The following is a 26,065-nucleotide window of genomic DNA, read 5'->3' as shown; positions in this document are numbered from 1 at the left end:
ACATTGAAGATTGAGGTTTCTATGGACATCTGAAAACCCTTAAAGTAATAGTTTCAAAGAAAAGTAGAGGGCCAGCATTCAGTAACAATGCTGTGAGTTGTAATTCATGCAGTTCTGGACTAGGACTCTTAGCCCAGAAAATTTCATGGACCTGGCACAAATAGTTCTGGAGATATTTCAGTCTGAACATGGTCACTCAGACAGTGATGCCAAAACGGGCTAAAAAACAAACTTTTTTACAGATTTTTTGTGAAAAAAGTACGCACAGTAGAGATCTGAAATTTTGTATATGATCTATTGGGCATATTACCCATCACATACATTTTTTTCAGACAAATCTGAGGGGGTCAGGTGGGGACCATTTGATGACCATTGGAATGACCCCTAGGACAAGTTAAAAGCATCATTTATTTATTTTTTAAATGTATATAATGTCAAACATTTAATGAACCGTTTGAATGATAGTAGTGGTTCTGAGGCAAATTTGTTCAGAATAAGGAGATCCAACATATGATATGAATATTGTGTGTATGTGTAAAAACATTGTGATATACACTGCCCTCCAAAACTTTGGAAACACCCCTGGCAAAGTGTGGTTTTGGATGATATCAACATAAATCCTTATTTTTTGGTGCAAATACATTAAAGTAACTTGACATTATTACTGAAGACCAGCAATAATAATTTTCATTTTGATTACATAATAATGGCAATATATACATGTCAAAGTCAGACATGCCCCTTTGCCAGCTGTGATGCCTGGTTACTGGTTTAAACTTGGAGGGCAGTGTACAAGGCGTAAAACCGCCTAATAGCAAATTTCTTTCAAATTACTCACAGACCAGAGCCATGAGTTAAACGGGCCCATAGAGTTTTTTTCAGATTATCCTTTATTAACATTGTCTTAAGGCGCTCAAAACTGATTGGCTGATGGTGGCCATGTTTTTCGAGATGCCCACAGATATGGATGGCACATTGGACAAAGACACTATGCCAAATTTAAAGTCAGTCAGACTAATGTGTGCATAGTTACAGCCATGTTCATGTTTTATTCTCATTATAGTGCTATCAAATGGTCAAACTCTCCAATTTTTTCAATTTGACCCAAGACTGAGCTCATTCATGTGTGTTCTGAGTTTGATGAAAATACCTCAGTCCATTTTAGTAAAAGTCGCCCCACCTCCTTTGAACATTTTAGCATCCTGTTGCAAGCATGAATCACAGATCAAAAAAAAAAAAAAAATTAATGACTTTTTGTCATGAGGGTCTCTAGATGATGCACGCCAAGTTGCAAGTGAATCAGACAAATGGAAACAGTTTATTTATTTATTTATTTTTTAAGATTTATTTTTGCCGTTTTTTGTCTTTATTATGATAGGACATTGTAGAGGTGATGAAGCGAAGTGTTTGAGAGAAAGGGGGGGTGGAACTGGGAAAGGTCCTCGAGCTGGGATTCGAACTCGGGACGCCCATAGCTGGCCACAAAGCCATTGGCGTCGACAAGAGCAATGAACAAAGTTCTGCAAGACCCCAAGCACTACCATCCGATTACATGCCTGCCAACACTGTAAAAATTTCTTATAGGAGCTCTGTCCAAGAAGGTATACAACCCCTTGCTGACAAACAACATCCTCCCCAATGAACAGAAGGACTGTAGGAAGGGAGCCAGAGGATGTAAAGATCTACTCCTTATTAGCAAGATGGTAACTGGAGACACCAAGAAACACAAGAAGAACTTGAGCATGGTCAAGATTGACTACAAGGCGGCATTTGATAGTATCCCTCACTAATGGATCTTGGAATCACTCACTCAAAGAAATGGAAGACAGATGCACCTTTTCCATCAGAAAGGCAGCATCAAGACAGGATCAACTGGCATCAAACGGGTAATCTTTCAAGGTGACTCGCAGTCTCCCTTGCTGTTCTGCCTTTGCCTCATACCCCTCTCGAACATGCTGAACAGGCAAGGTATCGGATATGAAACTGACATCAAGATCTTTGGTAGAGACGAGAAGCAGCTCAGACATGCAATGCACATCGATGTCACATTCAGTGACGGCATCCAAATGGAGTTTGGACAAGACAAACGTGCAACTGTTGTTTTCAAGAGAGGTGTACGAGTGAAAAGCCACAACATTTAGCTGAGTGGAGGTTTGTCTATCAAAAACCTTGAGAAGGACAAAATGTACAAGTACATGGACACTGCTTTGGCATGGTATATTGTAAAGTAGAGGAGATGAGGAAATTGCTAATGAGTAGGGGAGTAAATTGGATGGTTCTTCACGATATATATGACATGATATTGATTCTCATACTTAGCGATACGATATTTGCCAATACCTCAAAAAAAATTCTATGTTATGATTACGATACGATTCGATACAGGAGTATATTGATCGATATATAGATATTATGATATTATATACCTATTTTAAACAACCATCTAAATTTTTATTACGTTAATTGTGTGTGTGAGACTGTGTTTACTAGGATATTCGCCAAAACATGCATTATGTAATTTTGTCTGTATTTAATCATCCATGCACAAAAAAGCGGAAGAAAGCTCAATTTAAAATTCGCTATTCAGTTTAGACACGGCTGTCTGTGTCCGTGTGCTTCAGATGTGTGCACAGAAAACTTCTCACACAGTTCTGTCAACAATCCCAAGTGTCTTTTATGCTCGCCTTGTGCCTTCAGGCAGTTCTTATATCGAGTCCTGATACATGAGTTTGAACATAAAAGTTGCACGTGTTGGCGATAATGCATGGACGGACATTATGTGAACATGTGGACAGTGCCAAAATAAAGGTGCCTATTTATACTACAGATATCAATATTTTACGCGTGGCATCGATGCATCGTATCATTAGACATCATATTGATGTAACGATCCATATTGATGAATCGTTACACCCCTACTAATGATGCACAGCACACCACCCAAAAGCAGATGCAAACCGATTATACTGAGCTTGAGTCCGAGTACACAATCACCATCGCGAGACAGCGATAAGCTCATGAAGATGGCAAAAAAGCACAAAGTCAGCAAAACCAAGTACTCTCTGATGAGATCCACAAACACTATGGTCCTCATAGGCAAGAGGATCATCCAGACAGCGCTAAAACCGTGGGCAGAAAGCCGAGCAGGAGTTCTCTGGATGAAGGCTGAGCGCTGAGAGAAAATATCAAATGAGATCGGATTAAGTGCGTGAAGGAGAAGGCTCTCCATAGCAAGTTCTTCAAATATCTGAATGAGCCAAACTGTAGACAAGAAAGTCAGTCGAGCTTAGCTCAAAAGTTGCGGCCTAAAAGGAGAAACCGAGAGCCTGATCATTGTTGCCCAGGATCAAGCACTTAACACCAGGTACTACCAACGCAAGATCCTTAACCTGCAGGTCGACAGTAGACATAGAATTGTGGAGTAACTGAGAAAACAGCAGTGTTGGGCAGTAATGCATTACTTTGTAACACGTTACAGTAATTTGATTATTTTTTTAGTAACGGAGTAATTTAATGCGTTATAATTCCAAATGAGTAATTAGAGTATAGTTACACGCATGCGTTACCGCTGCGTTACATCATTGCAGACAGAATGTGATTTATCATGTAGATTATAAAAAGGGTGTTGGATAGCACACGTGACGTCCTTTACCTGAGAACTACTTTGACTGGAAAGCGCCTGTGAGGCGGATTCTACCAATGAAAACATAGTCAGCATGGAGAGTGGAAAGCACGCGTTCTGTAGCTGGAAATACAATCTTTAATTTTAGTTTATTTCTGTCAAAGGCAAGAACACTGTTGTGCGTTGTCAATTAGAGGGGAAGAAATCCTTTTTCAACCGTAAAAAACTATCCATATCCAATTTAAAACCTCCGAAAGGGCAGCACGGCACATTAAAACTTATTGAAAACGTACCGGGTGCGGAGAGCAACGCATCAGCTTCTGTTGTCATACCGCGCCGCTCTCTGTTGTGTCGAGACCAGCGAGAGTGGTCTCTAATCTACTGGCAGTGGACTCGACGCAACAGAGAGTACAAGACTTGCGCGGTACAAGACTTGATGGGCGACTACGGGTGCGGGCGCGGGCGGGCAGAGACTCGTGTTTGTGCGGGATGCGATAGAATAAAATGATTTGCGGGACTCCCGCAAAATAGAACTGTCTAAACATAAAATATCTAAAACAAATTAATTGCTATTCATGTACTGCACAAAAGCAACAAGAACAGCTATATAAAACAAAAATGATTAACAGGCATAAGCATAGGCAGAGTTTCTATTTATAACGTGTTTGCAGCATTGAACAATACTGATTTCTGAAATGCAATGGACAATCAGAGAATCCACTCACCGCTCGAAATGCTGTGTATTCTGCAACCACACGCAGCAGGCTATTGCTTTTAGTTAAAATAACAGCGGTTTGTGAATGTTCATGCTTTAATAACAAATATTTTATCGGAGCGTTTATGCTGGGATGGTAGGCAACACAAAAGTTCACTATTTCACGTAAATTTCGTGGATGTACAGAAAAAAAACTAACGTAACGAGTAACGTAACTAATTACTTTTGAAATAAAGTAATCAGAACAATAATTTAATTACTTTTCAAAGGAGTAATCAGTAATCAGTAATTTAATTACATTTTCAGAGTAACTTGCCCAACACTGGAAAACAGTCAGTCATACACAGGTCCATCTCAAAAAATCTGAATTTTGTGAAAAAGTTTTGTTTGTAGCTTATTTAAAAAAACTGAAACGTTCATATATTCTAAATTCATTACATGTACAGTAAAACATTTCAAAAGTTTTTTTGTTTTAATTTTGATAGTTACAGTTTACAGCTCATGAAGTCTAAAATCCAGTATCTCAAAATATAGATACTGGATTAACAAACTCTTGCAGAAAAGTTCACATGACAGACAGACATTATGCTACGGTACGCACAAATGTGCAACAGTATGGGACAGAGCTCCGCCTCGCAAACCAACCGATTGGAACACAACTTTGTGGGACAGACTTCATCGGCCCGGTTAAAATCAAAATGTTCCTAACAACACTTTGCCTTTCGTTTGAGCTCGCTCTCTCCAGTGCTCCCTGCTTGTCCACTACATGATTGTGCCATCCAGAACTCTACAGAACCAGCTAAAGCTTTGTGAAAACTTCAACGTCTTTGCGCCCCACAACTCCAACTTTCAAAAAACTTCCAGCTCATCACGCTGCGTAACCAAGTAACCAATCGAAGCTTCCCCGGCTTGAGCTGCTTGAACTGTCTGAACTGCTCGACCTGCCTGAACTCGCTCTCTCAGCCGAACTCCAAGAGCATCATCCGTGTAACCAAGCAACCAACCAAAGCTTCATCCAGCCTTTCCAACTGTCCAATCACAACCGAAGGCTTCCCAAAGACGTCATCCAAAGAACCAGGCAACCAATCAGAAGTGGCGTGATTCCCTCCGCTAAAGACAAGCCCACAGAGGAAAACCCTGCTTTGGCCAGAACGCAAGTAAAACAAGGTTTCCTTAATCTCTTGCTGAACTGGTGCTCTATCTCCTTAAGCAGCTAAAAGATAAATCTCTGCTTCTGTGGTCTTCTCAGGTTGCAATTTAAGAACTAGTAGCAGATACTAGAAATTTTGGGATTCCATTCAAACTCTGTAATTCTCATTCTTTGGACCGTATGCATGTATGTGTGAGAGCGTGTGTGTGTGTGTGTGTGTGTGTGTGTGTGTGTGTGTCTGTGTGTGTGTTAGTAGTTTAGTTCATGTATCTTAATAATGTTCAATAAATTCTTGTTTCATTTAAAAGAACATTGTCTTGTTTTTATGCTCGTGAAGTTAATGCCTGTGCCTTAGATTTTGCTACCTAGCTCACAATAACAATCTAGTACTTTGTTTATATTATAATCCGATGGCCACAGGAATAATATAAACACCCAGAATTGGTAAGATATACTAAGTTAAACTTTTTGCTGGACAAACAGTTAATAAAGTGTAAACTATTAATTTTGAATCATTTAATCAAATCGATTCCGAATTGAATCAATTAAATTTGATCTAATTTCACTATACTCTGGTTGAACAAATCTTTCTTTGCTTGGTTTGAACAGCAGCTACGCTAATTATGTTCCTATTTGTTTTCTCTTTCTGCCATGGGATTGACATCCCGTGGTAACTAGGAATTCACAAGCTTCAGTCTGGATCCAGAACACTTAGGAAGAGATGGTGCCAACCCCTCAAAGGATTTCAGATGATGCCAACCCTGAAACAACATACAGCACTACCGAATTTTGCTGCTAATTTAGTGTGTTCTTTGTCTGTTTGATTACATCATTAACTGATCTTTACCAAACATCTCTGCCATATGTACATCAACTTGACAATCACCACTAGTAAGCTACTACTAAATATATTGTAAAAACTTTAATTTGCTGTAAAGTTGCTTTGCAATGATATCTATCGTGAAAAGCGCTATACAAATAAATCTGAATTGAACTGAATTTGAAATATTATAATTATTATAATTTTACCTGTGTGGGTTTGTATGCACACATATAACACCCCTGAACTAATGTGTCAAAGCATAATTTTACGAGAACGATAAAGAGAACGATAAAGCATGACCACGGAGATATGATCGATGGTACAGTCACCTGATTAAGCTGTAGAGCTCCGCCCTCAAAGCGCTGGGCTCGGAGTTGTTTGGCAATGTTGTTCAAGTTGAGAATGGCCTCTTGTATCTCATGGATGCTGTGGTCTGGGGAATAGGGTGGCAGCTCTTCAGCACTGAAATGTTTGTCAGGAGCTTCAATCATACTCTGAGCATGATCATAACTCATCTTAATGCAGGAACAGATGACAGTTCTGCCAAACCACTCACTCAGGATCTAAAGAGTACAGAAAATATATATACACATATACTTACATATATCCACAAATACATATATCCACAAATATGAATATATAAATAAATAAAAATATATAAATAAAAATATATAAATATATTTATATATTTATATTTATATATATATATATATATATATATATGTATGCTTTGAGAGTGTAAGAGGTAATCTGGCACACCTTTCCCTCTGGAGAAAGCTTCCAAATAACAGAGAATGTCAGTCGATCAGTCAAAGGATTCAAGCTGCACAGCTCCTCACATAGAAGACGTGGCAACATCGGAATCACCTGCAGCCAAAAAACAAACAAACAAACAAACAAACAAACAAAAATAAATAAAAACAAACAAACAAACAAAATTTGTTTTTGAATCTGCTTGGATGATTCAAATGCACTACTATTCTATCAATGTAAAATGATAACTTAATGTACAATTTTAAGTATAATAATAATAATAATAATAATAATAATAATAATAACAATAACAATAACAATAACAATAACAACAACAATAAAAAAAATAAAATGGGGCTGTAGCGCAGTGCAGAGCAGGAAGAGCAAGAACAACAGAAATTGAATGAACATGAAAAGCAGCAGAATTATAGATGACAATGAGTTCAAATGAAAATAAACACAGTATCGACAAAAACATTCATTTCTAAACCAGGAGGAATAAAGGTTTGTACAATGCTGGATATTAAAGGAATCAAAACTGCACAAAATTACAATTTTATCAAGTTGCACCATGCAAGACTTGAACCCACAATCTCCAGGTCAAGTGCCTGTCGCCCATCTTGTTGGACCACTGGAAAGACTGTGTTCAACTGAATCAAATCAAAGTATTGAATTTGTTCTAAAATGCACTGTGTGATTTTTAATAGACTGAGATGAAATCATACTTAGAAAGGCACAATGCCTGCAACAGAAGCAACTTCTGCATTGTGCCAGGGCATGTGTCACACTGAGTGGCGAACCCATAACATGAAGCATGTGGGATCTGTGGTGTAACACTGTCGCGATTTAGCTCAAAGGGAAATGTATATAAATAATTACAATTAATTATGATCAATTACAATTATTTATATCAGCTGCCAGTAGTAACTGCAGCAGAATTAAATTTTCCATCAACTAATCTGTTCGCCCAGCGAACATTCAGTATAATTTTTATATCAACTCTAAGAAATGATATTTTCTTGGCCACAGAAAGTAACTTTCTTAAAGTACCATTGCATGTCGGGCCCGCCAGGCACATCCTGTGCCAGCTCAGGCTCCCCGTGGGTTCCTCCACATGGGCAGCAATTGGAGAGCTTTCCACAAGAGAGCGAAGTGAAGAGAGAAAGGCGATCAATCGTTTGATGCCTTTAAGCTCTCTGGAGGCTGCGCCTCCAGGAGATCCACGAACCAATGGTAACTTTCTCCTTTGGAGGGAAAGTTTACGACTCTTTGTCTGTGAGCATGGTTTTTTGCATATGTAATTCGATTGGGTGTTGATGCAAAAACTACTAAGGTTTCTTAAAACACTAATATGTTGCATGCAACATCTAATTTACACCATCTGTTAGATCATCAAAATACAAATTCAAAGAGACCAAACATGGCATAGGTGGGTTATACGACTAGTCATCTATCATATGCCTCTAGGAGTGGTTGGGGTGCTGTCAGGTGGTGTGCTGTGATGGTGTAGGCAGTAGCAAGGTGCAGGTCCTTGAGCTTGTGCAGCAGGTGTCGTGGCAGTGTCACCCGTCGTCCTGAGGTGATTTGGCCTGGGTCAAATGGTTGCTTTAGGTATTGTTTGGAACAACTGGTTGAACTCTCACTTGTGAGAGGGCAGGTGATTCCGAGGGTCGCAGGGAATCGTAATGGAGATGGTAGTGTGAAGAGAGTTTCAGACTGACCTAGTGATGATGGCAGGAGGGCAGCAGGTGGTTGTTAGCCCTCTGCTCTGCTTGAACCTCACTAAAAGTCTGATGTTGGCAGTGTTGCTTTGCTCGGGTGGCAGCACTGACTTAAGCTTGCCTGAGTTGTGTTGGTAGAGGTTTTGCTGTTGGGCATGTGGGCCCGTTGCTCTATCCAACATAGTCTAGCTTCTTCCGGGGTGTCGACTGGTTTTGCAGGATGCTCCTCCTCTGGAGGAGTCTGATGCTGTGTTATGTTTGACAAGGAGTCAAAAGTTTGTCCTTTCCAGTAATTCTCAGTGGAGTTTTGTTCAAGGAGCTCTTTCGCTAGTGTCAGCAGCTCCTGTAACTTAAAAGTGGGTGTGTCCAGCTGTCGTTGTGCAGCCTCCATTTAGCACCCGTGTGAAGGGTCTGAAGGAGGATGTAGCTGACTGCTTTTGGACATACTGTAGTGTTCGCAGGCTGAGGATGCCCTTTTCCATGGCTCCTCCCAGTGGTTGGTCTGGAACCTGGGTCTGTTGCCATGGCGACGGTTATGTCCCCTGTAGGCTAGTGTCTTTCTGTAGAAGGACCTGGCATTGTGGCAATGCTGGGAGCCTTCTGGTGCCTGCTTTGAATTCTGGGTTGTGCAGTTCAGAATCAGTGGGGCCTTACAAACACCTTTGGTGGAGGCCTTGTGCTTGTTAAAGGCCTTGTGTGTCAGGTCACGCAGTTGTTGAATAGGCCTTGAGTGAGGGCAGACTAAAATGCCTAAATGGTGACTCACCATAGGATGGAGATTTCAGAGGAAGAGGCTCTTGAAGCTGGTGTCCTCCTTCATCCCGGGTTCATTGCGAGCTCCGAAGTAAGCTTGTCGAAGTCTGTGGTAGTAAACGTACCGGCCCTGCTTGGTGGCCAGGGCAGCGATCAGTCCGTGTTCAGACTCTGGGTCTGAGAATTCCTTGAATGATGGCTTGTCTTAGCTGCTGGTAGTCCGATTAGATGTGTCCTGGCTGTCGAGCCGGGAAGCGTCGCACCTCTGGGCTAGAGGTGATCCAGAGCACATAAAGTCTATCTCGGTAGTTCACACATTTCCAAGACTGAAGGAAAAAGTCAATGTCTCTCAGGTAGGCGTGGACGTCATGGTCTCCTGCAAGTTCTGGTATGAATGCAGGGATGTTTTTGGCCATTCGATTGAGTTCTTTGAGTGTCACTTTATGTGTCACTTCAGAGTTCGTCTGAATTAATTCTGTTCCTTCTGCGGCTGCAGAGGTTTTCTGGAAACTGACTTGTGAAGCGTCAGACAGAAGGTTTTGGCTCCCCCCTTTGTATCTGTGTACGGGGGTTTGCACTGCTGGCTGTGTGACATGCAGCAGGGTGTCTTTTACTGGAGTCCATGCACAGTCTGTAAGACTGTTTCAGTTCTCTCTGAACAATGTCAAGCTCTTCTTTAATGTTGCCGAATTGCTGAGTCAGGGTTTGGGCTTCAGCTCTGGCTGCATGCAGATGGCCTTCCAGGGCCTTAGCTCTAGTGTCTCTCTCATTAAGTTCCATGTATGCTGTTTCTAACAGTGACTTTGTGTGAAACAGTTATCCTTCCAAATCTTGTCTGGTGGCCTTTTCAAGCTGCTCTCGGTGTCTGGCAGCTGTTAGAGCCTCCTGAAGACTGGTGATTTCCTTCTGTTGTGCCATTCTGTCAGGTTCCTTGTGCCTGTCCTGTTCCTTCTCTTGCTGAGCAGGTGTCGGTTCCCTTTGGAACTCTGTGACTTGCAGTTTCAGTTCATTTACCTCCTGTCTGAGGCCCTTGAGGGTTTGGGCCAAGGAGAAAATAATGCTGGTCAGCTCCTGGTTGTCCAGGCTGGGTGTGAGGTGTCCCCTGGTGTCGCATTCCGCTGTTCCTTTCTCTGCCATTGCAGGTTGTTGGCTGCTTTAGGCTGAAGGATGTCCATCACAGTGCTCTGCAGGGTCTCCAGGTGTTCCTGCTGGATGTCTGAGGCATGCTGGTTCACTTGTGGGAACACGAGAGAGAAATGCAGACAGCAAATGCAAGTACATACAGAGGTGTTAGCTATCTGTATAGGGAACGGCTCTCTAGGCCGTGTAAGGTGTGAATAGCTGGTTAGGGCAGCTAGTGAGGTGTGGGTGCTAAGATTTTGTGCGGGCCAGCACAAAAAGTCAGCTAATGACCAGGCTTTACCTGTAGTCAAATTATTACTCAAAACACTGATGGTTCATAGGTTTGGTCACTATGAAGGTACCAAATAAAACAAACTGAAATAAAATCAGAAAGAGACAGAGGGAGAAGGAAGGGCTTTCCTTATTTAGTTTAAGATACAAGATATGACTACGCAGATGTTCCTTGTTCAAAGGCATGCTGCAGTAGGGTCATAAATCTAGGGAGGCTGTTAGCTAAGCTAGCAGGGACGCATCAAACATCTCAAGGTAAATAAGTAGAAACACTAGGAGGTGTTTCTAGTCTTCTCAGGGCCTATGGCTTGGTGAACGGTACTTGTACCTCATGTAGCAGGCCTGACTGCTAAGGAATAAGGAGAGACAGGATTTAGTCTACTAATGACCTGTACAGCTCATTAAGGGGACAACAGTTGCTAGAACTGCTATAATCCTATACCAAGAGGGAAGATAGTGATGGTCAGATAAACTACAATAAGGCGATAGAAAAATGAAAATCTCCTAATAGCTTTAGGAAACTAAAGGAAAAGTAAATAACTTGATTTAATTAAATTGCTGACTTAATTAAAAATCAATTTAGCTGAACTGGTACACTGAAGCTAAACAAAGGTAAATAAATGAAATAAAATCAAAAAGCGGTAAAACAAAGTCAAAATAAAATAACAGTTAAAACCCAAGTATGTGAGGAGGGCCAACCTAACTACACAGAAGGTTACAGCACAAACAGGAGGTGAAACCAAGAGATGGGGGGGGAGAGAAGTGGCTTGAACATTACACTTTACACTCGCATGTCTAAATGTTAGTCGGATGCTAACAGCTAACAGTTGAGGTAAAGGGCTTAGCTTATATGCCTGTACGCCTGCTAAAGAGTTAGCTTTGGCTACACTCAGTTCTACTCAGTTTACACAAAGGTCTGGGATGTGTATGCTGTTATCAGAATGAACCGGAAGAGGCTGCTCTCAACTTCCGGGGTCAGATGTTGCTAAGAGACCGATGCACGTTCACAACAACAAACAAGCTGAGCAGAACTTGCGCTGCTGTGAAACAGGCATGGGAAACTTACACGCAGTCAGTTATGACTTTTCGCATACAACTTCATTCACAAATCAAAACAGCACATTTACTTCACAGACAATGGCAAATTCCTAGTTAGCTAAACTAGAATTACACCATTAATTCGCTATTCATTTGCATAATCTTCATGATTACAATGATATGCGATAGTTACAAGAAGGCCTTAATTCGGAGAAATGAGGAACATCGCTCAAATCACCATTAGAATAACTATACTGTAGCAAGATTTCTTCGTCGCTGTTTTAGTATCAATGCAAGTGGGATTTCTTCGTCATGCAGATTATTTAATGCCGCTAATCTGAAATTTCCTTGTCAGACAAGACTAATGCATTTAAAGTTAAAAGTGGGGATTTCTTCGCCCAAATTTAGATGAATTTATTCATTTATGTGGGCTGCTAATCTGAGATTTCTTCGTCAGAGAACACTTGCACATTTAAAGCTAAAAATGGGGATTTCTTTGCCCAAATTTAGATGAATTTATTCTGGTACCATTTATATGGGCTGCTAATCTGAGATTTCTTCGTCAGAGAAGGTTTACGCTCTACTAACTACAGAAATTAGGATTTCTTCGCTAATATCAGGTTAGTTTCTTATCGTACGATTTAAAGATGTGTTATAGCATTGAACAAGTTTCTACTGCTCGTGGTAGGGCACATTCAAGCTATAGTCTATCTGACTTTATCAAAAGCTGCATGTATAAGACGTTAATAAAATTTATGAGACAAACACACAAGTTTGATATCGACTGCCGTGTTCTCCACCATTAATATGTCGCCATTTAGCTCAAAGGGAAATGTATATAAATAATTATGATCAATTACAATCATTTATATCAGTTGCCAGTAGTAACCGTAGCAGAATTAAATTTTCCATCAACTAATCTGTTCGTCCAGCGAACATTCAGTATAATTTTTATATCAACTCTAAGAAGTGATATTTTCTTGGCCACAGAAAATAACTTTCTTAAAGTACCACTGCATTAGAGCATGTAGCTTGAATTGGAATCGTAAAGGGACATTAATTTGCAAGGCAGAATCAGAATCAAAACTCATGTAATTTGTGCACAATAGTTTATTAACGAAAGACTAACACATAACTAATCTAATCTAAACAAACAAACAAACAAACAAACAAACAAAACAAACAAACAAACATGAAATCACTCATACATGGGGGAAATGGTCAGTGAGAAGCAGTTAGAGAGAGACAAGGAAATAAAGCTATGAAAAGAGTCAGTTAACCACCTGAGTTAAACCATCAGTGCTGTCTACAGCTTATACTAAACCTCTGTTTTGTTTAGTTAAATGTACGATACTTGCATTGCCTTGGTCGTTGAACAAGTGTCAGAATGCAGTCTCGGCTGAAAGTCTTGATGGTTGGAGCAGTGGTGGTTTTGGAATCGCGATCATGTTCTTCCGGGTCTGAAGAGTGATGAACTCCAAAGATGTTCTGACTTGATGGTGACTGGGAGTTTCTACCCATGTGAAAAATGAAGAACAACCAAGAGCTGAGAGGGACCCAACTAAAGTCCTGTGATCTTTGGGGAATGGAAAGACAAGGCCGCAAGGCCTGGCGCAACTTAGAGATGTTCCAAAGAGTTCTAGCTCATCTTCTTAGGTTCTAAAAAAAACACTGACTGACTGAGGCGAGTCATGAAGATGAATTCCAGGGTTAAGTGGAAATGTCTGGCTCTTTGTGGTCGAGAGCCACAGCTCTGAATGTTGGGGCCTTTTGGGCCCGTCGGGCACGTCCTGTGCCGGCTCAGGCTCCCCGTGGGTTCCTCCACACGGGCAGCAAGCAGAGAGTTTTCCACAAGAGAGCGAAGTGAAGAGAGAGAGGCGATCAATCATTTGATGCCTTTAACCTCTCTGGAGGCTGCGCCTCCAGGAGATCCACGAACCAATGGTAACTTTCACCTTTGGAGGGAAAGTTTACGACTCTTTGTCTGTGAGCATGGTATTTTGCATATGTAATTCGATTGGGTGTTGATGCAAAAACTAAGGTTTCTTAAAACACTAATATGTTGCATAGGTATCAACATCTAATTTACACCATCTATTAGATCATCAAAATACGAATTCAAAGAGACCAAACATGGCATAGGTGGGTTATACGACTAGTCATCTATCATAACGCATGCATAAAACAGTAGAAAAGACAAATACAAATACAACAGACAAAATTAAAATACAATGCAGTAATACTGTACACAATGACCTGGGCGATGTGTGATAGGAAGGTCAAAGAAAGGTTTGTCTGTGAATGAATAGGAAAGAGTCTATTTCTATAGGCATTGTGTCTTTCCTATGGGCAAATGTAGCATGGGCAAACGTGCATTCCTCTGGGCAATAAAACCTCTTATCACATGGTCGTCCTGGCAACTGAGCCCTTTTGGGGTGAAGTTGCTTTGGGGGGGTTGTCTCCAGAGCTCCAGCATATAGCTGGCTTGTTGGGTTTAAAGACTGTTTGTGAAATGTAACAATTAATGTATGTCTGATTGGTCCAGATGCTACAACACACTGAGCTAGTCGCTCATGCACGTTCACCAGGCTACTAAGGAAAGGTTTCAGTGCGAGACTGAGCTCACCAAAAGCATGACTTAGCATGTTAGATAGATTAGCATGCTAAGCTAACTTAATACTAATGTAGCTTATGGTTAACCTGATAGCTGAAGAGCCACATTAGAAAGAATGACAACTGGTTAGCATGCTAAGCTATCTAACATAAATCAAATACAGGCACAGTCTACTTTGCAGAGGGATTTCTCGGGAACGGTAGTGAATGTCAAAAATCTGTTCAGTCATTTCTGTGCGGCTCGGTCAAAAGATCATATGACCTGGGATCTCATTTATAAAACTCTCCATAGTTTTTTATCCTAAAACTGTACGTACACACAAAAGCTAGATTTTGCTTACGCACAGTTTTCAGATTTATAAAACCATTTGTATGCCAGAACCTGTGTTAAAAATCCCTTTATAAATCCTGGTCAGGGGAAAATTGTGCATGTGCGCATATCCACCCCGTCTCCTCCCCCGAAACGCCTAGTTCTACTATGCATAACCTCATCTGCATATCATTTCCATGCATATTACCCATCCACGTGACACGGTATTTAACGACATATACAACAAAACATTAAGGAAATATAAGATACAGACTATTATCCTATTTGTGCCATAAACATTAATTTTTTTATTGCTAAAAATTATCCAGTATTCTTGATATGTTTTATAATATATGAAAATATCTATAAAAACATAACGGTTTAACATTCTCTGATATATTTTAGAACAGAGTTAATTTAATCCTTTTGCAGTTGCCAAATAGTATTTCGATTGTTTTAAACAATTCAAATCAAATTAGATTTATGCAGTTATGCTGATAAGGTAAACATAAGGTGAACATCTATTTGAGTGAAAACAGATTAGATAGGCCTATATTTATTACAGTGTACATTTTTCTGACTTGGTGTATTTTAAAGTATTTTAAAAAGGAAACATGCAAATCTTACCATTTTTTTCACGTTGTACCCTTCAAATACAGTGGTATTTTTCATAATGTTGTGGAGATGTCTTCACACAACATCAACACCTCCATGCAGCTGTGGTTTTACAGTAAGCTATTATCATTGGACCTATTCAAACTGGACAATGGATCAACCACCAAATCCAGCAGTGCCCGCTATAACATCGAAGTAAGTGCGCATCATTGAGCATTGTTCTCGCTAACAAAAAAAAAAAAAAATTCTCATAACATAAGACCTGCAGTTTAGAATAAATATGAATTATTGTGCACTCTTTGCTGTCATTAAAATATAGCATGCCACAGGAAAAGTGATCAAAGTTAGACAAAAAATATGAATTTAGACATATTTGTAGTGGATGCACTCGATGTAATTTAAGTGCTTATCTCCATTCATTAGAGTGGAATATTTAATGCAAATGTATATCAAAATGAAAACAGTTTAAAATACTTTACTTCATTACTTTTCTCACTTCAAAAGACTTTGTACACATGGTCTAGAATGTCCATACGGTGTGTACATATTTACACCAAGTTTACTTTTTATAAATCCAGATACGTGCGTGGAAAATTGCTTATTTATATGCCCATTTTGTGCATATGCAACATTTATAAATGAGACCCGAGATCTTGGACATAATTGGGTAAAATTTGTAGGAGTAGTGAAAAAACGTTTTCATTTAATTCAATATGGCAGGCCGTGGTTCATAATTGCTTCTATTTAAGGGCAATAGCCAAATTAAAACCAATGCTGTCAGCCAGTGACCTGGAAGAAACTTTTTCCTTTTTAAATAACTGTAGTGTTCTTTACGTTGGGACTTGTATACATGACTTGCTTGCAGCTTGTACAAAATGCTGCTGCAAGGACGTTAATGAATGCTGGGACAAGGGATCATGTTACTCCTTTATTATCTTCTTTAGGATGGCTACCAGTACAATTTAGGATACAGTATAAGACGTTAATGCGTTTAAAGCACTCCATGGAATGGTACCAGAATATTTAGCTGAGTTTATTAAAACTTTATAGTCCAAACATAATACTAAGATCAAACAAGTTTTTTCTAACAATTGCCTAAACGCATCTCAACTTAACTCTTAATGTTTTAAAATCTTAATGTTTTAAAGACCATTTAAAATCATATTTGTACTCTCTGTCAACATTTTCTCCAACATTTCTTAATTTTTCCTTTTGATTTCAGAGTGAACCAAGATGTTCTTTGCTATTTTGTGACATTACAGCACCACGCTGAAATATTAAATAATTCCATGTACATAAATTAGATATTTGTTACTACAGTTTTGCTGCTATACATCTGAATAATTTGTAAAAAGAAGTCCCTTATATATACAGTGCACAGCATAAATGAGCACACCCCCTCTAAATAAATATGAAAGATATATTTTCTTAATGATCACTAACAATTCACAGAAAGATGGCAAAATGGAAATGTATTAAATTCTTAATAAAAACAGAAAAATATATATGCCATTAATATCTGTAAAATAAGTAACTTAGCCGATTTTGTTTAAATGAAGGATTGCAGAAATGAGTACACACTAGATTTAATTCAACAAAGTGTAATACTATAGTATCTAATAAGTCCTCCATAACTCCAAGTATACTGCTCTGACACTTCTTGGCACTGAGTCTACAAGTTCATGACAAATTGTCAAATCTGTCCTGTTTAACTCCTGGAGGATGACCTCCTGGTCTTCAGTAGGGAGTGTTGTTCGCCCGTACAGAATCCCCCCACAGAGTGCCAAGATTAGAGGACGACCGATATTGGATTTTACCGATACCGATAACTAGGTTGGACCACACTGGCCGATACGGATTAATTGACCGATAGTTTTTAAAATGGATACTGAACAGAAAATAAATACTGCTCTACCATACTTTGTAAATGAATAAAAAAATATTAATATTAATTATATATTGATCATTAAAGCTGCAAGCAGTGATGAAAGGGTCCTTGCAACCTGGCTCACCACCGCCCGGTTTTAGGAAAACAGAGAACAGTGGGCAGTATGCTTTAAATAAAGTAAATATACGAAGAACATGTCAGTCATTAATGTAAGTGTAAAACATGTAAACATGTTAAATGTAGAACAAGTTACATCCTTTTGCCAGCAGTTGGTACTATGATTGAAACTGAATATTAGCCTTAAGATATGTTCAGGCCAGTACTCTTATCAAACGTGAAGTTTTGGGCAGATCGGACATTGCATGTTTAAGTGAGTGTAAAACAAGTCATTTCATGTTGCCAGCAGGTGGCGCTACGATTATAACAAAATATAGGCCTTTACATGTGTTCAGGTCAGGACTCTTATCAAACAAGTGAAGTTTGAGGCAGATTGGACACTGCATGCATGAGTTACAACAAATTCCTCTTTAAATGGCAATAACAGCATGCATTAAGTGCTGCTAGCATGTTTCTAGCATATTTAGCACAAAATGGCATATTTTGCTGTGCTTTTAATAGTCCATCACAGTGTTAAACATGTCACTTCCGGTTGCCAGCAGGTGGCGCTATGACTATAACCGAATATGGGCATGTAGATATCTTCAGGCCAGGACTCTTATCAAACATGTGAAGTTTAGGGCAGATTGGACATTGTTTGCATGAATTACAACAACTTCCTGTTTCATGGCTTTAACAACATGCTTTAACACTTAGTAAGTGTTACTAGCATGTTTGAGCATGTTTTTAGCAAGTTTAATGCTCAATGGCTTATTTTAGTGTATCGCTAATAGGGTATAACAGTGTTAAACATGCCACTTCCCGTTGACAGTAGGCGGCACTATGACTATACCTGAATACTGGCACATAAATGTGTTCAGGCCAGGACTCTTATCAAACATGTTAAGGTTGGAACAGATTGGACATTGCATGCCTGGGTTACAGTAACCTCCTGTTTCATTGCATTAATATCATGCTTTAGCACTTGCTAACATGTTTTAGCATGTTTCTAGCATGTTGCTACCCTATTTAACACTTGTTGATACTTTTTAATATGGTGCTAGGCATCCGTAACAGTATTAAATATGTCACTTCCTGTTGCCAGCAGGTGGCGCTATGACTATGAATATGGGCATGGTCATGTGTTCAGGCCAGGACTCTTATCAAACATGTTAAGTTTGGGGCATATTGGACATGCCTGAGTTACAGTAATTTTCTGTTTCTTTGTATTATTAGCATGCTTTAGCAAATTAGCTAAGTGTTGCTAGCATGCTTTACTATGTTTGTAGCATGTTGCATGTTAAGTTTGGGGAAGATTGGACATTGTATGCATAAGTTACAGCAATTTCCTTTTTCTTTGTATTAATAGCATGCTTTAGCTCTTAGCTAAGTGTTGCTAGCATGTGTCTAGCATGTTACTTGCCTATTTAAAACTTGCTAACGCTTTTTAATATGTTGCTAGGAGTCTGTAACAGTGTTAAACATGTTACCTCCTGTTGTCAGTAGGTGGCGCTATGGCAATAACTGAATATGGGCACTAACGTGTTCAGGACATGACTCTTATCAAACGTGTGATGTTTGAGTCAGATCAGACATTGTTTGCCTGAGTTACATTAACTTTTTCATGGCGAAACATCAAAATTTGTCAGGCCGCCAGGGACACGCCCTTCGACGAAAGAAATTTAGCATCGTAAAAGGCCTTATGATAACACTCAGCAAATTTGAAGATGATCAGATTAAAACTGTAGGAGGAGTTCATTAAAGTATGAGGCCTGAAAATGGCAAAAACTGCACAAAAATCGTGTAGGAAATTCAATATTGGGTTTCGGATGTTGTGCCAGGAGACTTTTTTGTAGGTATTGGTGTGTTACATGTACGAAACTCTGTACACACATGTATGTGAAATGTAGCTAGAGGTGCACTCCGTTGAAATTTTATAGGTGGCGCTATCGACCCATTTTGCCACACCCACTTTTGAAACCCATATCAGATGTCAATTTTCGCCAGGTCTGACGCATGTGCAAAGTTTCTTGAGTTTGAGCATGTTTATAGGCCCTCAAAAATGCAATTCACTTTGGAGAAGAAAGAGGTATTGTAAAGTGTTACCATTACGTCAACAATCAAGCAAAAGATGGCCATCTTTAAATATCTACACAAAGGCCACAGTATTGAAATTACATACATATGGATATTGTGTACTTTCACAATTTAACTGCTTTTATTCTAGAACATTTGTGGTTATCTAATCAAAATATAAAAATGTGTCACACAACAGGCAAAAGTGCAGCACCGCGTCTAGAAGAACTCGCAGCTATCCGGTATCACACACTGGACGTGTCGCATTCAATTCAAGCGGCGGTCTGCAAGAGTTTATTTGAATCACCAAACAGGCAAAAGTATACTGCTGTCCTTTCTCCACTAATGCAGCATCTAGTCAACAAATCCATCGCTTAGTAATGGCATGAAAACTTGCACTACAGTATACTGTACACACCGTTTCGTTGTCGATGTTTTAAATCCGCCTTTGAAGTGTCCCGCTCTGTGCAGCGTACAGTGTCACGTGTCTAAACAAACAGCATGTGCTGTCAGTGATTTCCGCCACTTGAGGCCGCTCTCATACTTTATAGCAAAGACTACAGGGACTTTGCTGTATAATGACGACCTTCTCAGCCTCTCCAGCAACGGACCCAACTATCGGCATGGATTTTTGCCAATAACCGATAGTTCCGCCAATCATCTATCGGTGCCGATTAATTGACAAAACAGATACATTGGTCGACCTCTAGTTAAGATTGAGTAAAATACATGCCCAATGAAGGATTTTCACCTTGGGAGAATTAATATCTTCATTGTCACGTTGAAAAAAAAAAGCCCAACATTGGAGGGGATGAGGAGAGGGTAGCATGTTCCGTTTCAGGATTTTGTATGACATTACACAGCGGTGTTTGAATTGATGACAGCATTGATAAAGCACAACTCCCTCACACCTTCAGCGCTCATACAGCTTTACTACCATTGAACGTCACTGTTGGAACCAAGCACTTCTTACTGTACTACTCCTCTAGCAAAACCATAACATTTTGGATGCTCTTAGATTCAAAATGACTGACTTGGTCTCATGAGACCAGAGTATGGATTCCCAGAAGCCTATATTTTGTAAATATGGGACTTGGAAAAAGCTAAATGAGTTTATTGTGCTTTGGCTAGTAGGTAGTTATGGTGTGGATAGACAACCATGCGTGTCACTTCTGCAGGCTGCATCTTACCCTGTAAAAATAAAGTGTTGATAAAGTGTCACTCTTTTCACAGCTTTTGCTGGCTCTGAGACACTTTCTTGGTTTCTCCTGCTCTTTTTCTTGCCAAAACTCACTCATCACTAAATGAAAGGGGGCCTTACAGTATTATAAAGGCTATTATTTTAAGGGCCTTTTCACAAGTTCATTGTTTTTTAAATTTCTGTGTTACTTTTGCTATATTTTCACACTTAAAACAATAATTTGGTATTCCTCTTGTACCATTGTCCTGTTTTATGCTAAGAAATAAATCTACTGACAGTTCTCTCTCATGTGGTTTTATTGTTGTCAGCACTAAGTCTGAGTATGATTCAGTAGGCTATAAAACACTTTGACTGTAAAAGTTTTGATTCATTATACTTTTGATCAAAAATTGCCTTAAACCTACACTAAAATTTTCTAAAGTTTTATTTAGTAACTTTCAGGAGGGTGTACTGCATGTTGTGATTTTTGCATCACAACATTTTAAATCACTTTGATAAGAAAATCTTATTTTGCTGAATAATTTTAACATTTTTCTTTGGTAACTGATCTTTTAAATATTATATCTCTAAAGAACCCTAACATGTTTTCTAAGCTGAATTTAAGTTTTCTATAAGGCTTCTTTCTGGTCCAGGAATCTGATTGGCTAATAAGAGTGCAATGTTAGAGTCCAACAGAACTCCAACAGCCGTTTCACCGTTTGTAATTGTATCACTGGCTCTGATGTCTCTATAGTGTTTCAACATGAGATATAATTTGTCTTGGGTAAGTCTAATGGGCAGTGTATGGTCCATCTATTATTTGTTCCAGGTCAAATAGTTTTAGCAAAATCTCATCATGTTTATGTAAACTCAATGTTGTATATCAGAGTGCAGCGTGTGTACATGTGAGTGAATTGGCTAGCAGCTTTTATGATGGCTGTTGTTTATTAAATAATATTTTATATAAATAATAGTAGTATTTAATAATAGTGTGTTTAGTACTGAGAAATGGTGTGTTCATGTTTGTGATTGTGATGTTAGTTACATTGTTCCACCATTAGATGGCAACAAGACAATGTTTTTAGTCTGCAGACTAAAAAAATAAACACTCTTAAAAAACTAAGTTATTTTTACTTTTAACAACAGCTTGACACAGCTAACAAATGCTGTCATCAGAAATCACCTTCAACAGATGAAAGAATAATAACGTTACAACAATAAAGATCAAGCTTTCCTCAGCAGACATTCAAGCTAACATTTTATTGATATGAGACTGAGCTGAAGAATGAATGCTGTATCAGATGCAGGTAATCACACTTGCCCAGTCAATCTCTCTCATAATACTCTACTACACATAATACACTGCTTTTACTACAGCAATAAAATACGCTTTTAATGAAGCAACTCAACGTTCCTTTATGACTAGTTCTAAAGTGACGTTTTCAGAATTAGTAAGGTGCCCACTGTTGGTGCTTTCAGCGGTGGACAGGGGTCAGCATGGAGCCCCATAAGCAACAAACTGTGTTCTAACACATTTTCATCAGAACCAGCATTAACTTTTTGAGCAATTTGAGCTACAGTAGCTCATCTGTTGGATTGGACCATGCAGGCCAGCCTTCGCTCCCCACGTGCAACAAAGGTGCATCAATGAGCCTTGGCCGCCCATGACCCTGTCGCTGGTTGTTCCGTCTTTGGACCACTTTTGATAGATACTGACCACTGCAGATCGGGAACAAAAAGAGGTGCAGTTTTCTTTTCACACTGAGGACAATTGAGAATTGAAAACTTTTGAACAGGATGATGTCGTCCAAATTTTTTTTTATTTTGCTGAAATATGTTTTTTTCTATTCAGTACTGCCATCAGAAACAACAGAAGATACTTGCATGTTTCCTGGGAAACAAAGTAAGTACTATTTACCTTGATCTTCAAATTCATTTTCCTGTAAATTTTATATCAAACTTATTTTGTGCAAACTTAATTTTTTTATTATATAAACTTGATACTTTAAAAAAAAAAAAAAAAAAAAAAAAAATCACTTATTTAAAATAAGTGTTCTTTCAGTATCTGAAAGTTCAGACAATGGTTTTTCTTTTTTCTTCAGCATTATTGCCGTTTGATTATTACTGATGAGATCATAGACAGTCGCAGTTTTAACAGACTGTATTCACACTAATGCACAGATCTATTTCGATATATCAGATGTTTTGTCCTGTTCTGAAAACATAACTGACTGTGTGAACATCAATTTCATGTTAAAGTATCGATAGTACAAATTGATCTTCAGGACAACAAACAAAGCGCACGTGAAAGTCTGTCAGTGCACAAGTTTGTGCATCTGATAGTAACGCATTCCAAACGGCATTAATGAAAGCTTATCTAAAGTAAAACACGGCGGGTGGAAGCACACACTGTCAAGCAATGCGCACGTGTCTTGCGGCTTTCACACCAAACGCGGAAAGTGCTGTGCTGTGCAATAAAGCCCGACACGTCTCTAGCGCTCATGTGGGAAAAAAAAAAAAAACAAGCTCAGAATCGATTCTGAAATATTCACAATCGAAGAGAGATGCATCGGAGAATTGTTTTTTTTTTTCTTCCAACCCTAGCTCTTAATGCATCGTGCTTCCTTCTAGAGAATCAGTGAATGTTTGAACCTTTTTCAATAGTTGTGTTTGAGTCTCTCAATTGTCCTCAGTGTGAAAAGACGGATCTCAAAATCATATAGTCACTGCTGGAAAGGGTTAAAATATGCAAAAGATGCTGGAAAACCAAAGAATCTGCAGGGCATGGAGGATATTTTCTGAAGAACAGTGCTCGATGTCACGGTTCAGAACAAACAAGGGACTCATGAACAACCAAAAAAAAAAAAGGAAAATGGCTGTATTACTTCTCCCAAACAATTGCTTCTCTATGACCATTGCTGATGTCTTACCTCCTTGCCATTGTGTTAACACATACCTGAAGGGTCCAGACCAGCAAACTGCCAAAACTTATGCTTTTTTAGAGGTGCTCAAACTTGCTGATAATCAGTTAAACAAAGGCATTTGATTCGCAGTGCCAGACTTCTATATAACTTTTTAATTCCTATGTTAACAGAAAGGGTGGCCTTTCCACTATGGCTGCATTTTCTTTAAATAAATAAATGACATGGTAAACCATGTCATGTGTTGTTGTTCATCTGAGGTTTTTTCCTGAATTTTAAGACCTGTCAACGACTTTATATTTTATTTTAATTTATTTTATTTTATTTACATATATTATATAATATGAATATGGGCTTAAAGTGCACACTCTGAGCTTTAATTTATGGCTATTCTCATCAAAATTGGAGGAAAGGTTAAGAAATTACAGCTCTTTAATATGTACATCCCCCCTTTTTCAAGGGACCATAAGTAATAGGACAGTTGACTCAAAAGCTGTTTCATGGACAGTTGTGGGCTATTCCTTAATTTTTTTTCCACATCAATTAAACAGATAGAAAGTCTGGAGTTGATTCTAAGTGTGCCATTTGTTTTTGGAAGTGGTTGCTGACCCACATCATGTGGTCAAAGGAGCTCTGCATGCAAGTAAAACAGACAATTGTTAGGCTTCAAAATAAATCCATCAGAGAAATAGCAGGAACATTAGGAGTGGCCAAATCAACAGTTTGGTACATTCTGAGAGAAAAAAATAAATAAAATAAAATAAAAAATAAAAGCTCAGCAACATAAAAAGGCCTGGTCATTCACAGAGAACAACAGTGGTGGATGATCCTCTCCATGGTAAGAACAAAATCATTTCACAACATCCAGCCAAGTGAAGAACACTATGCAGGAGGTAGGCTTGTCACTGTAAAAGTCTATAATCAAAAGAAGACTTCACCAGAGCAAATACAGAGGGTTCACCACAAGGTGCAAACAAGGCCAGATTAGACAATCAAAAAACGTCTAAAAAAGCCAGACCACTTCTGGAAAAGCATTCTTTGGATGGCTGAAATTAAGATTCAGAAATTAAGATCCTGTACCAAAATGACGAGAAGACAAAAGTATAAAGAAGGCTTGGAACAGCTCATGATCCAAAGTATACAACATCATCTATGAAACATGGTGGACCAGTGTGATGGCATGAGCATGCATTACTTCCAGTGGCACTGGGTTACTGGCGTTTATTGATGACATGACGGAAAACAGAAGCAGATAGATGAATTATGAAGTATATAGGGTTATACTGTCTGCCCATATTCAGTCAAATAGAGCAAAGCTGATTGGGTGGTGCTTCATAGTACAAATGTACAAATGGACGATGACCCAAAACATACAGCAAAAGCAACCCAGGAGTTTTTGAAGTTAAAAAAAGTGGTATATTCTGCAATGGCCAAGTCAATATTTTGATTTCAACTTGACTGAGCATGCATTTCACTTGCTGAAGACAAAACTAAAAGGCAGAAAGACCCACAAACAAACAACTACTGAAGTCAACTGCAGTAAAGGCCTGGTAAAGCATCACAAAGGACCAGTCTCTGGTGATGTCCACACATTCCAAACTTAAGACAGTCATTGCCTGCAAAGGATTCTCAACAAAATATTAAAAATGAACATTTTATTTATGATTATATTTATTTGCCCAATTATTTTTAAACCCCTTAAAATGGGGTGGTCTGTGTATAAAAATGGTTTTAATTACTAATCATTTTGTTACTGAAAGATTATGTGTAATTTTAGACAGATGCATTTACATTGTGACTGTGACCCAGATGCAATCAACAGGAACTGTCTCTGTAAAGGTGTGAACCAAATGGTCCATACATTTAGAATAACAAAGGAACAGCATTTCTCAGGAACTTCTTGTAGACTGCAGGATCTCCAGCGGGAGGTCCTGATAGTATCTATTGTTTCTAGCCATTTGTCTTTAGGTATAAAGTTCTGTCTTAAAGACAGAACTATAAAAAGAAGCTATGTAGAAGCTATGTAGAAGCTAGAGAGAAGCTAAGGAGAAGCTATGAAGAACTTTGGAAGGAACTAGGAAGAAGCTTCAAACGCTTACATGGGTTAAGATCTAGAAGACGGCTATGCTACACGACTCTCTTCAATAAACTCTTTTCCCCTGAAATTTGGTCAAGCTTACTTATTTTATGTATTAGAGAAATCTAATACATATGGCGAGCCATCCAACCCACTGGTCAACCAAATACAGCAAAATCTAACAATTTGGCGAGAGCCAGCCAGGAGAGACAGATAAGAAGAGAACTCACCAACTGCAACAAGAAGTAAACAGAAAAGTCTTGGAGATTCAACAGTTTTTGTGTTGAAGAGCAACAGACTG

The 26,065-nt window shown here is 38.9% G+C and overlaps 1 protein-coding gene across 3 annotated transcripts in view; it reads right to left on the bottom strand.

Moving 5' to 3' along the window:
• Positions 1-26,065, bottom strand: part of dis3l2 (DIS3 like 3'-5' exoribonuclease 2) — a 173,990-nt gene that overhangs the window by 54,575 nt on the left and 93,350 nt on the right. For all 3 annotated transcript variants that reach the window (XR_007828696.1, XM_051122472.1, XM_051122461.1), the window contains exons 12-13: positions 7,070-7,177; positions 6,640-6,873 (exon numbers count right to left, since the gene is read on the bottom strand). Coding sequence is in view for 2 of the 3 variants with exons in the window: in XM_051122472.1 (XP_050978429.1) it covers positions 6,640-6,873; positions 7,070-7,177 (342 nt within the window). In the remaining variant the exon portion in view is untranslated. The remainder of the gene's footprint in view (positions 1-6,639; positions 6,874-7,069; positions 7,178-26,065) is intronic.

Source organism: Labeo rohita, chromosome 2 (genome assembly GCF_022985175.1).
Source record: "Labeo rohita strain BAU-BD-2019 chromosome 2, IGBB_LRoh.1.0, whole genome shotgun sequence".
NCBI classification, from domain to species: Eukaryota; Metazoa; Chordata; class Actinopteri; order Cypriniformes; family Cyprinidae; genus Labeo; species Labeo rohita.
This window is presented reverse-complemented; position numbering and strand designations above follow the sequence as displayed.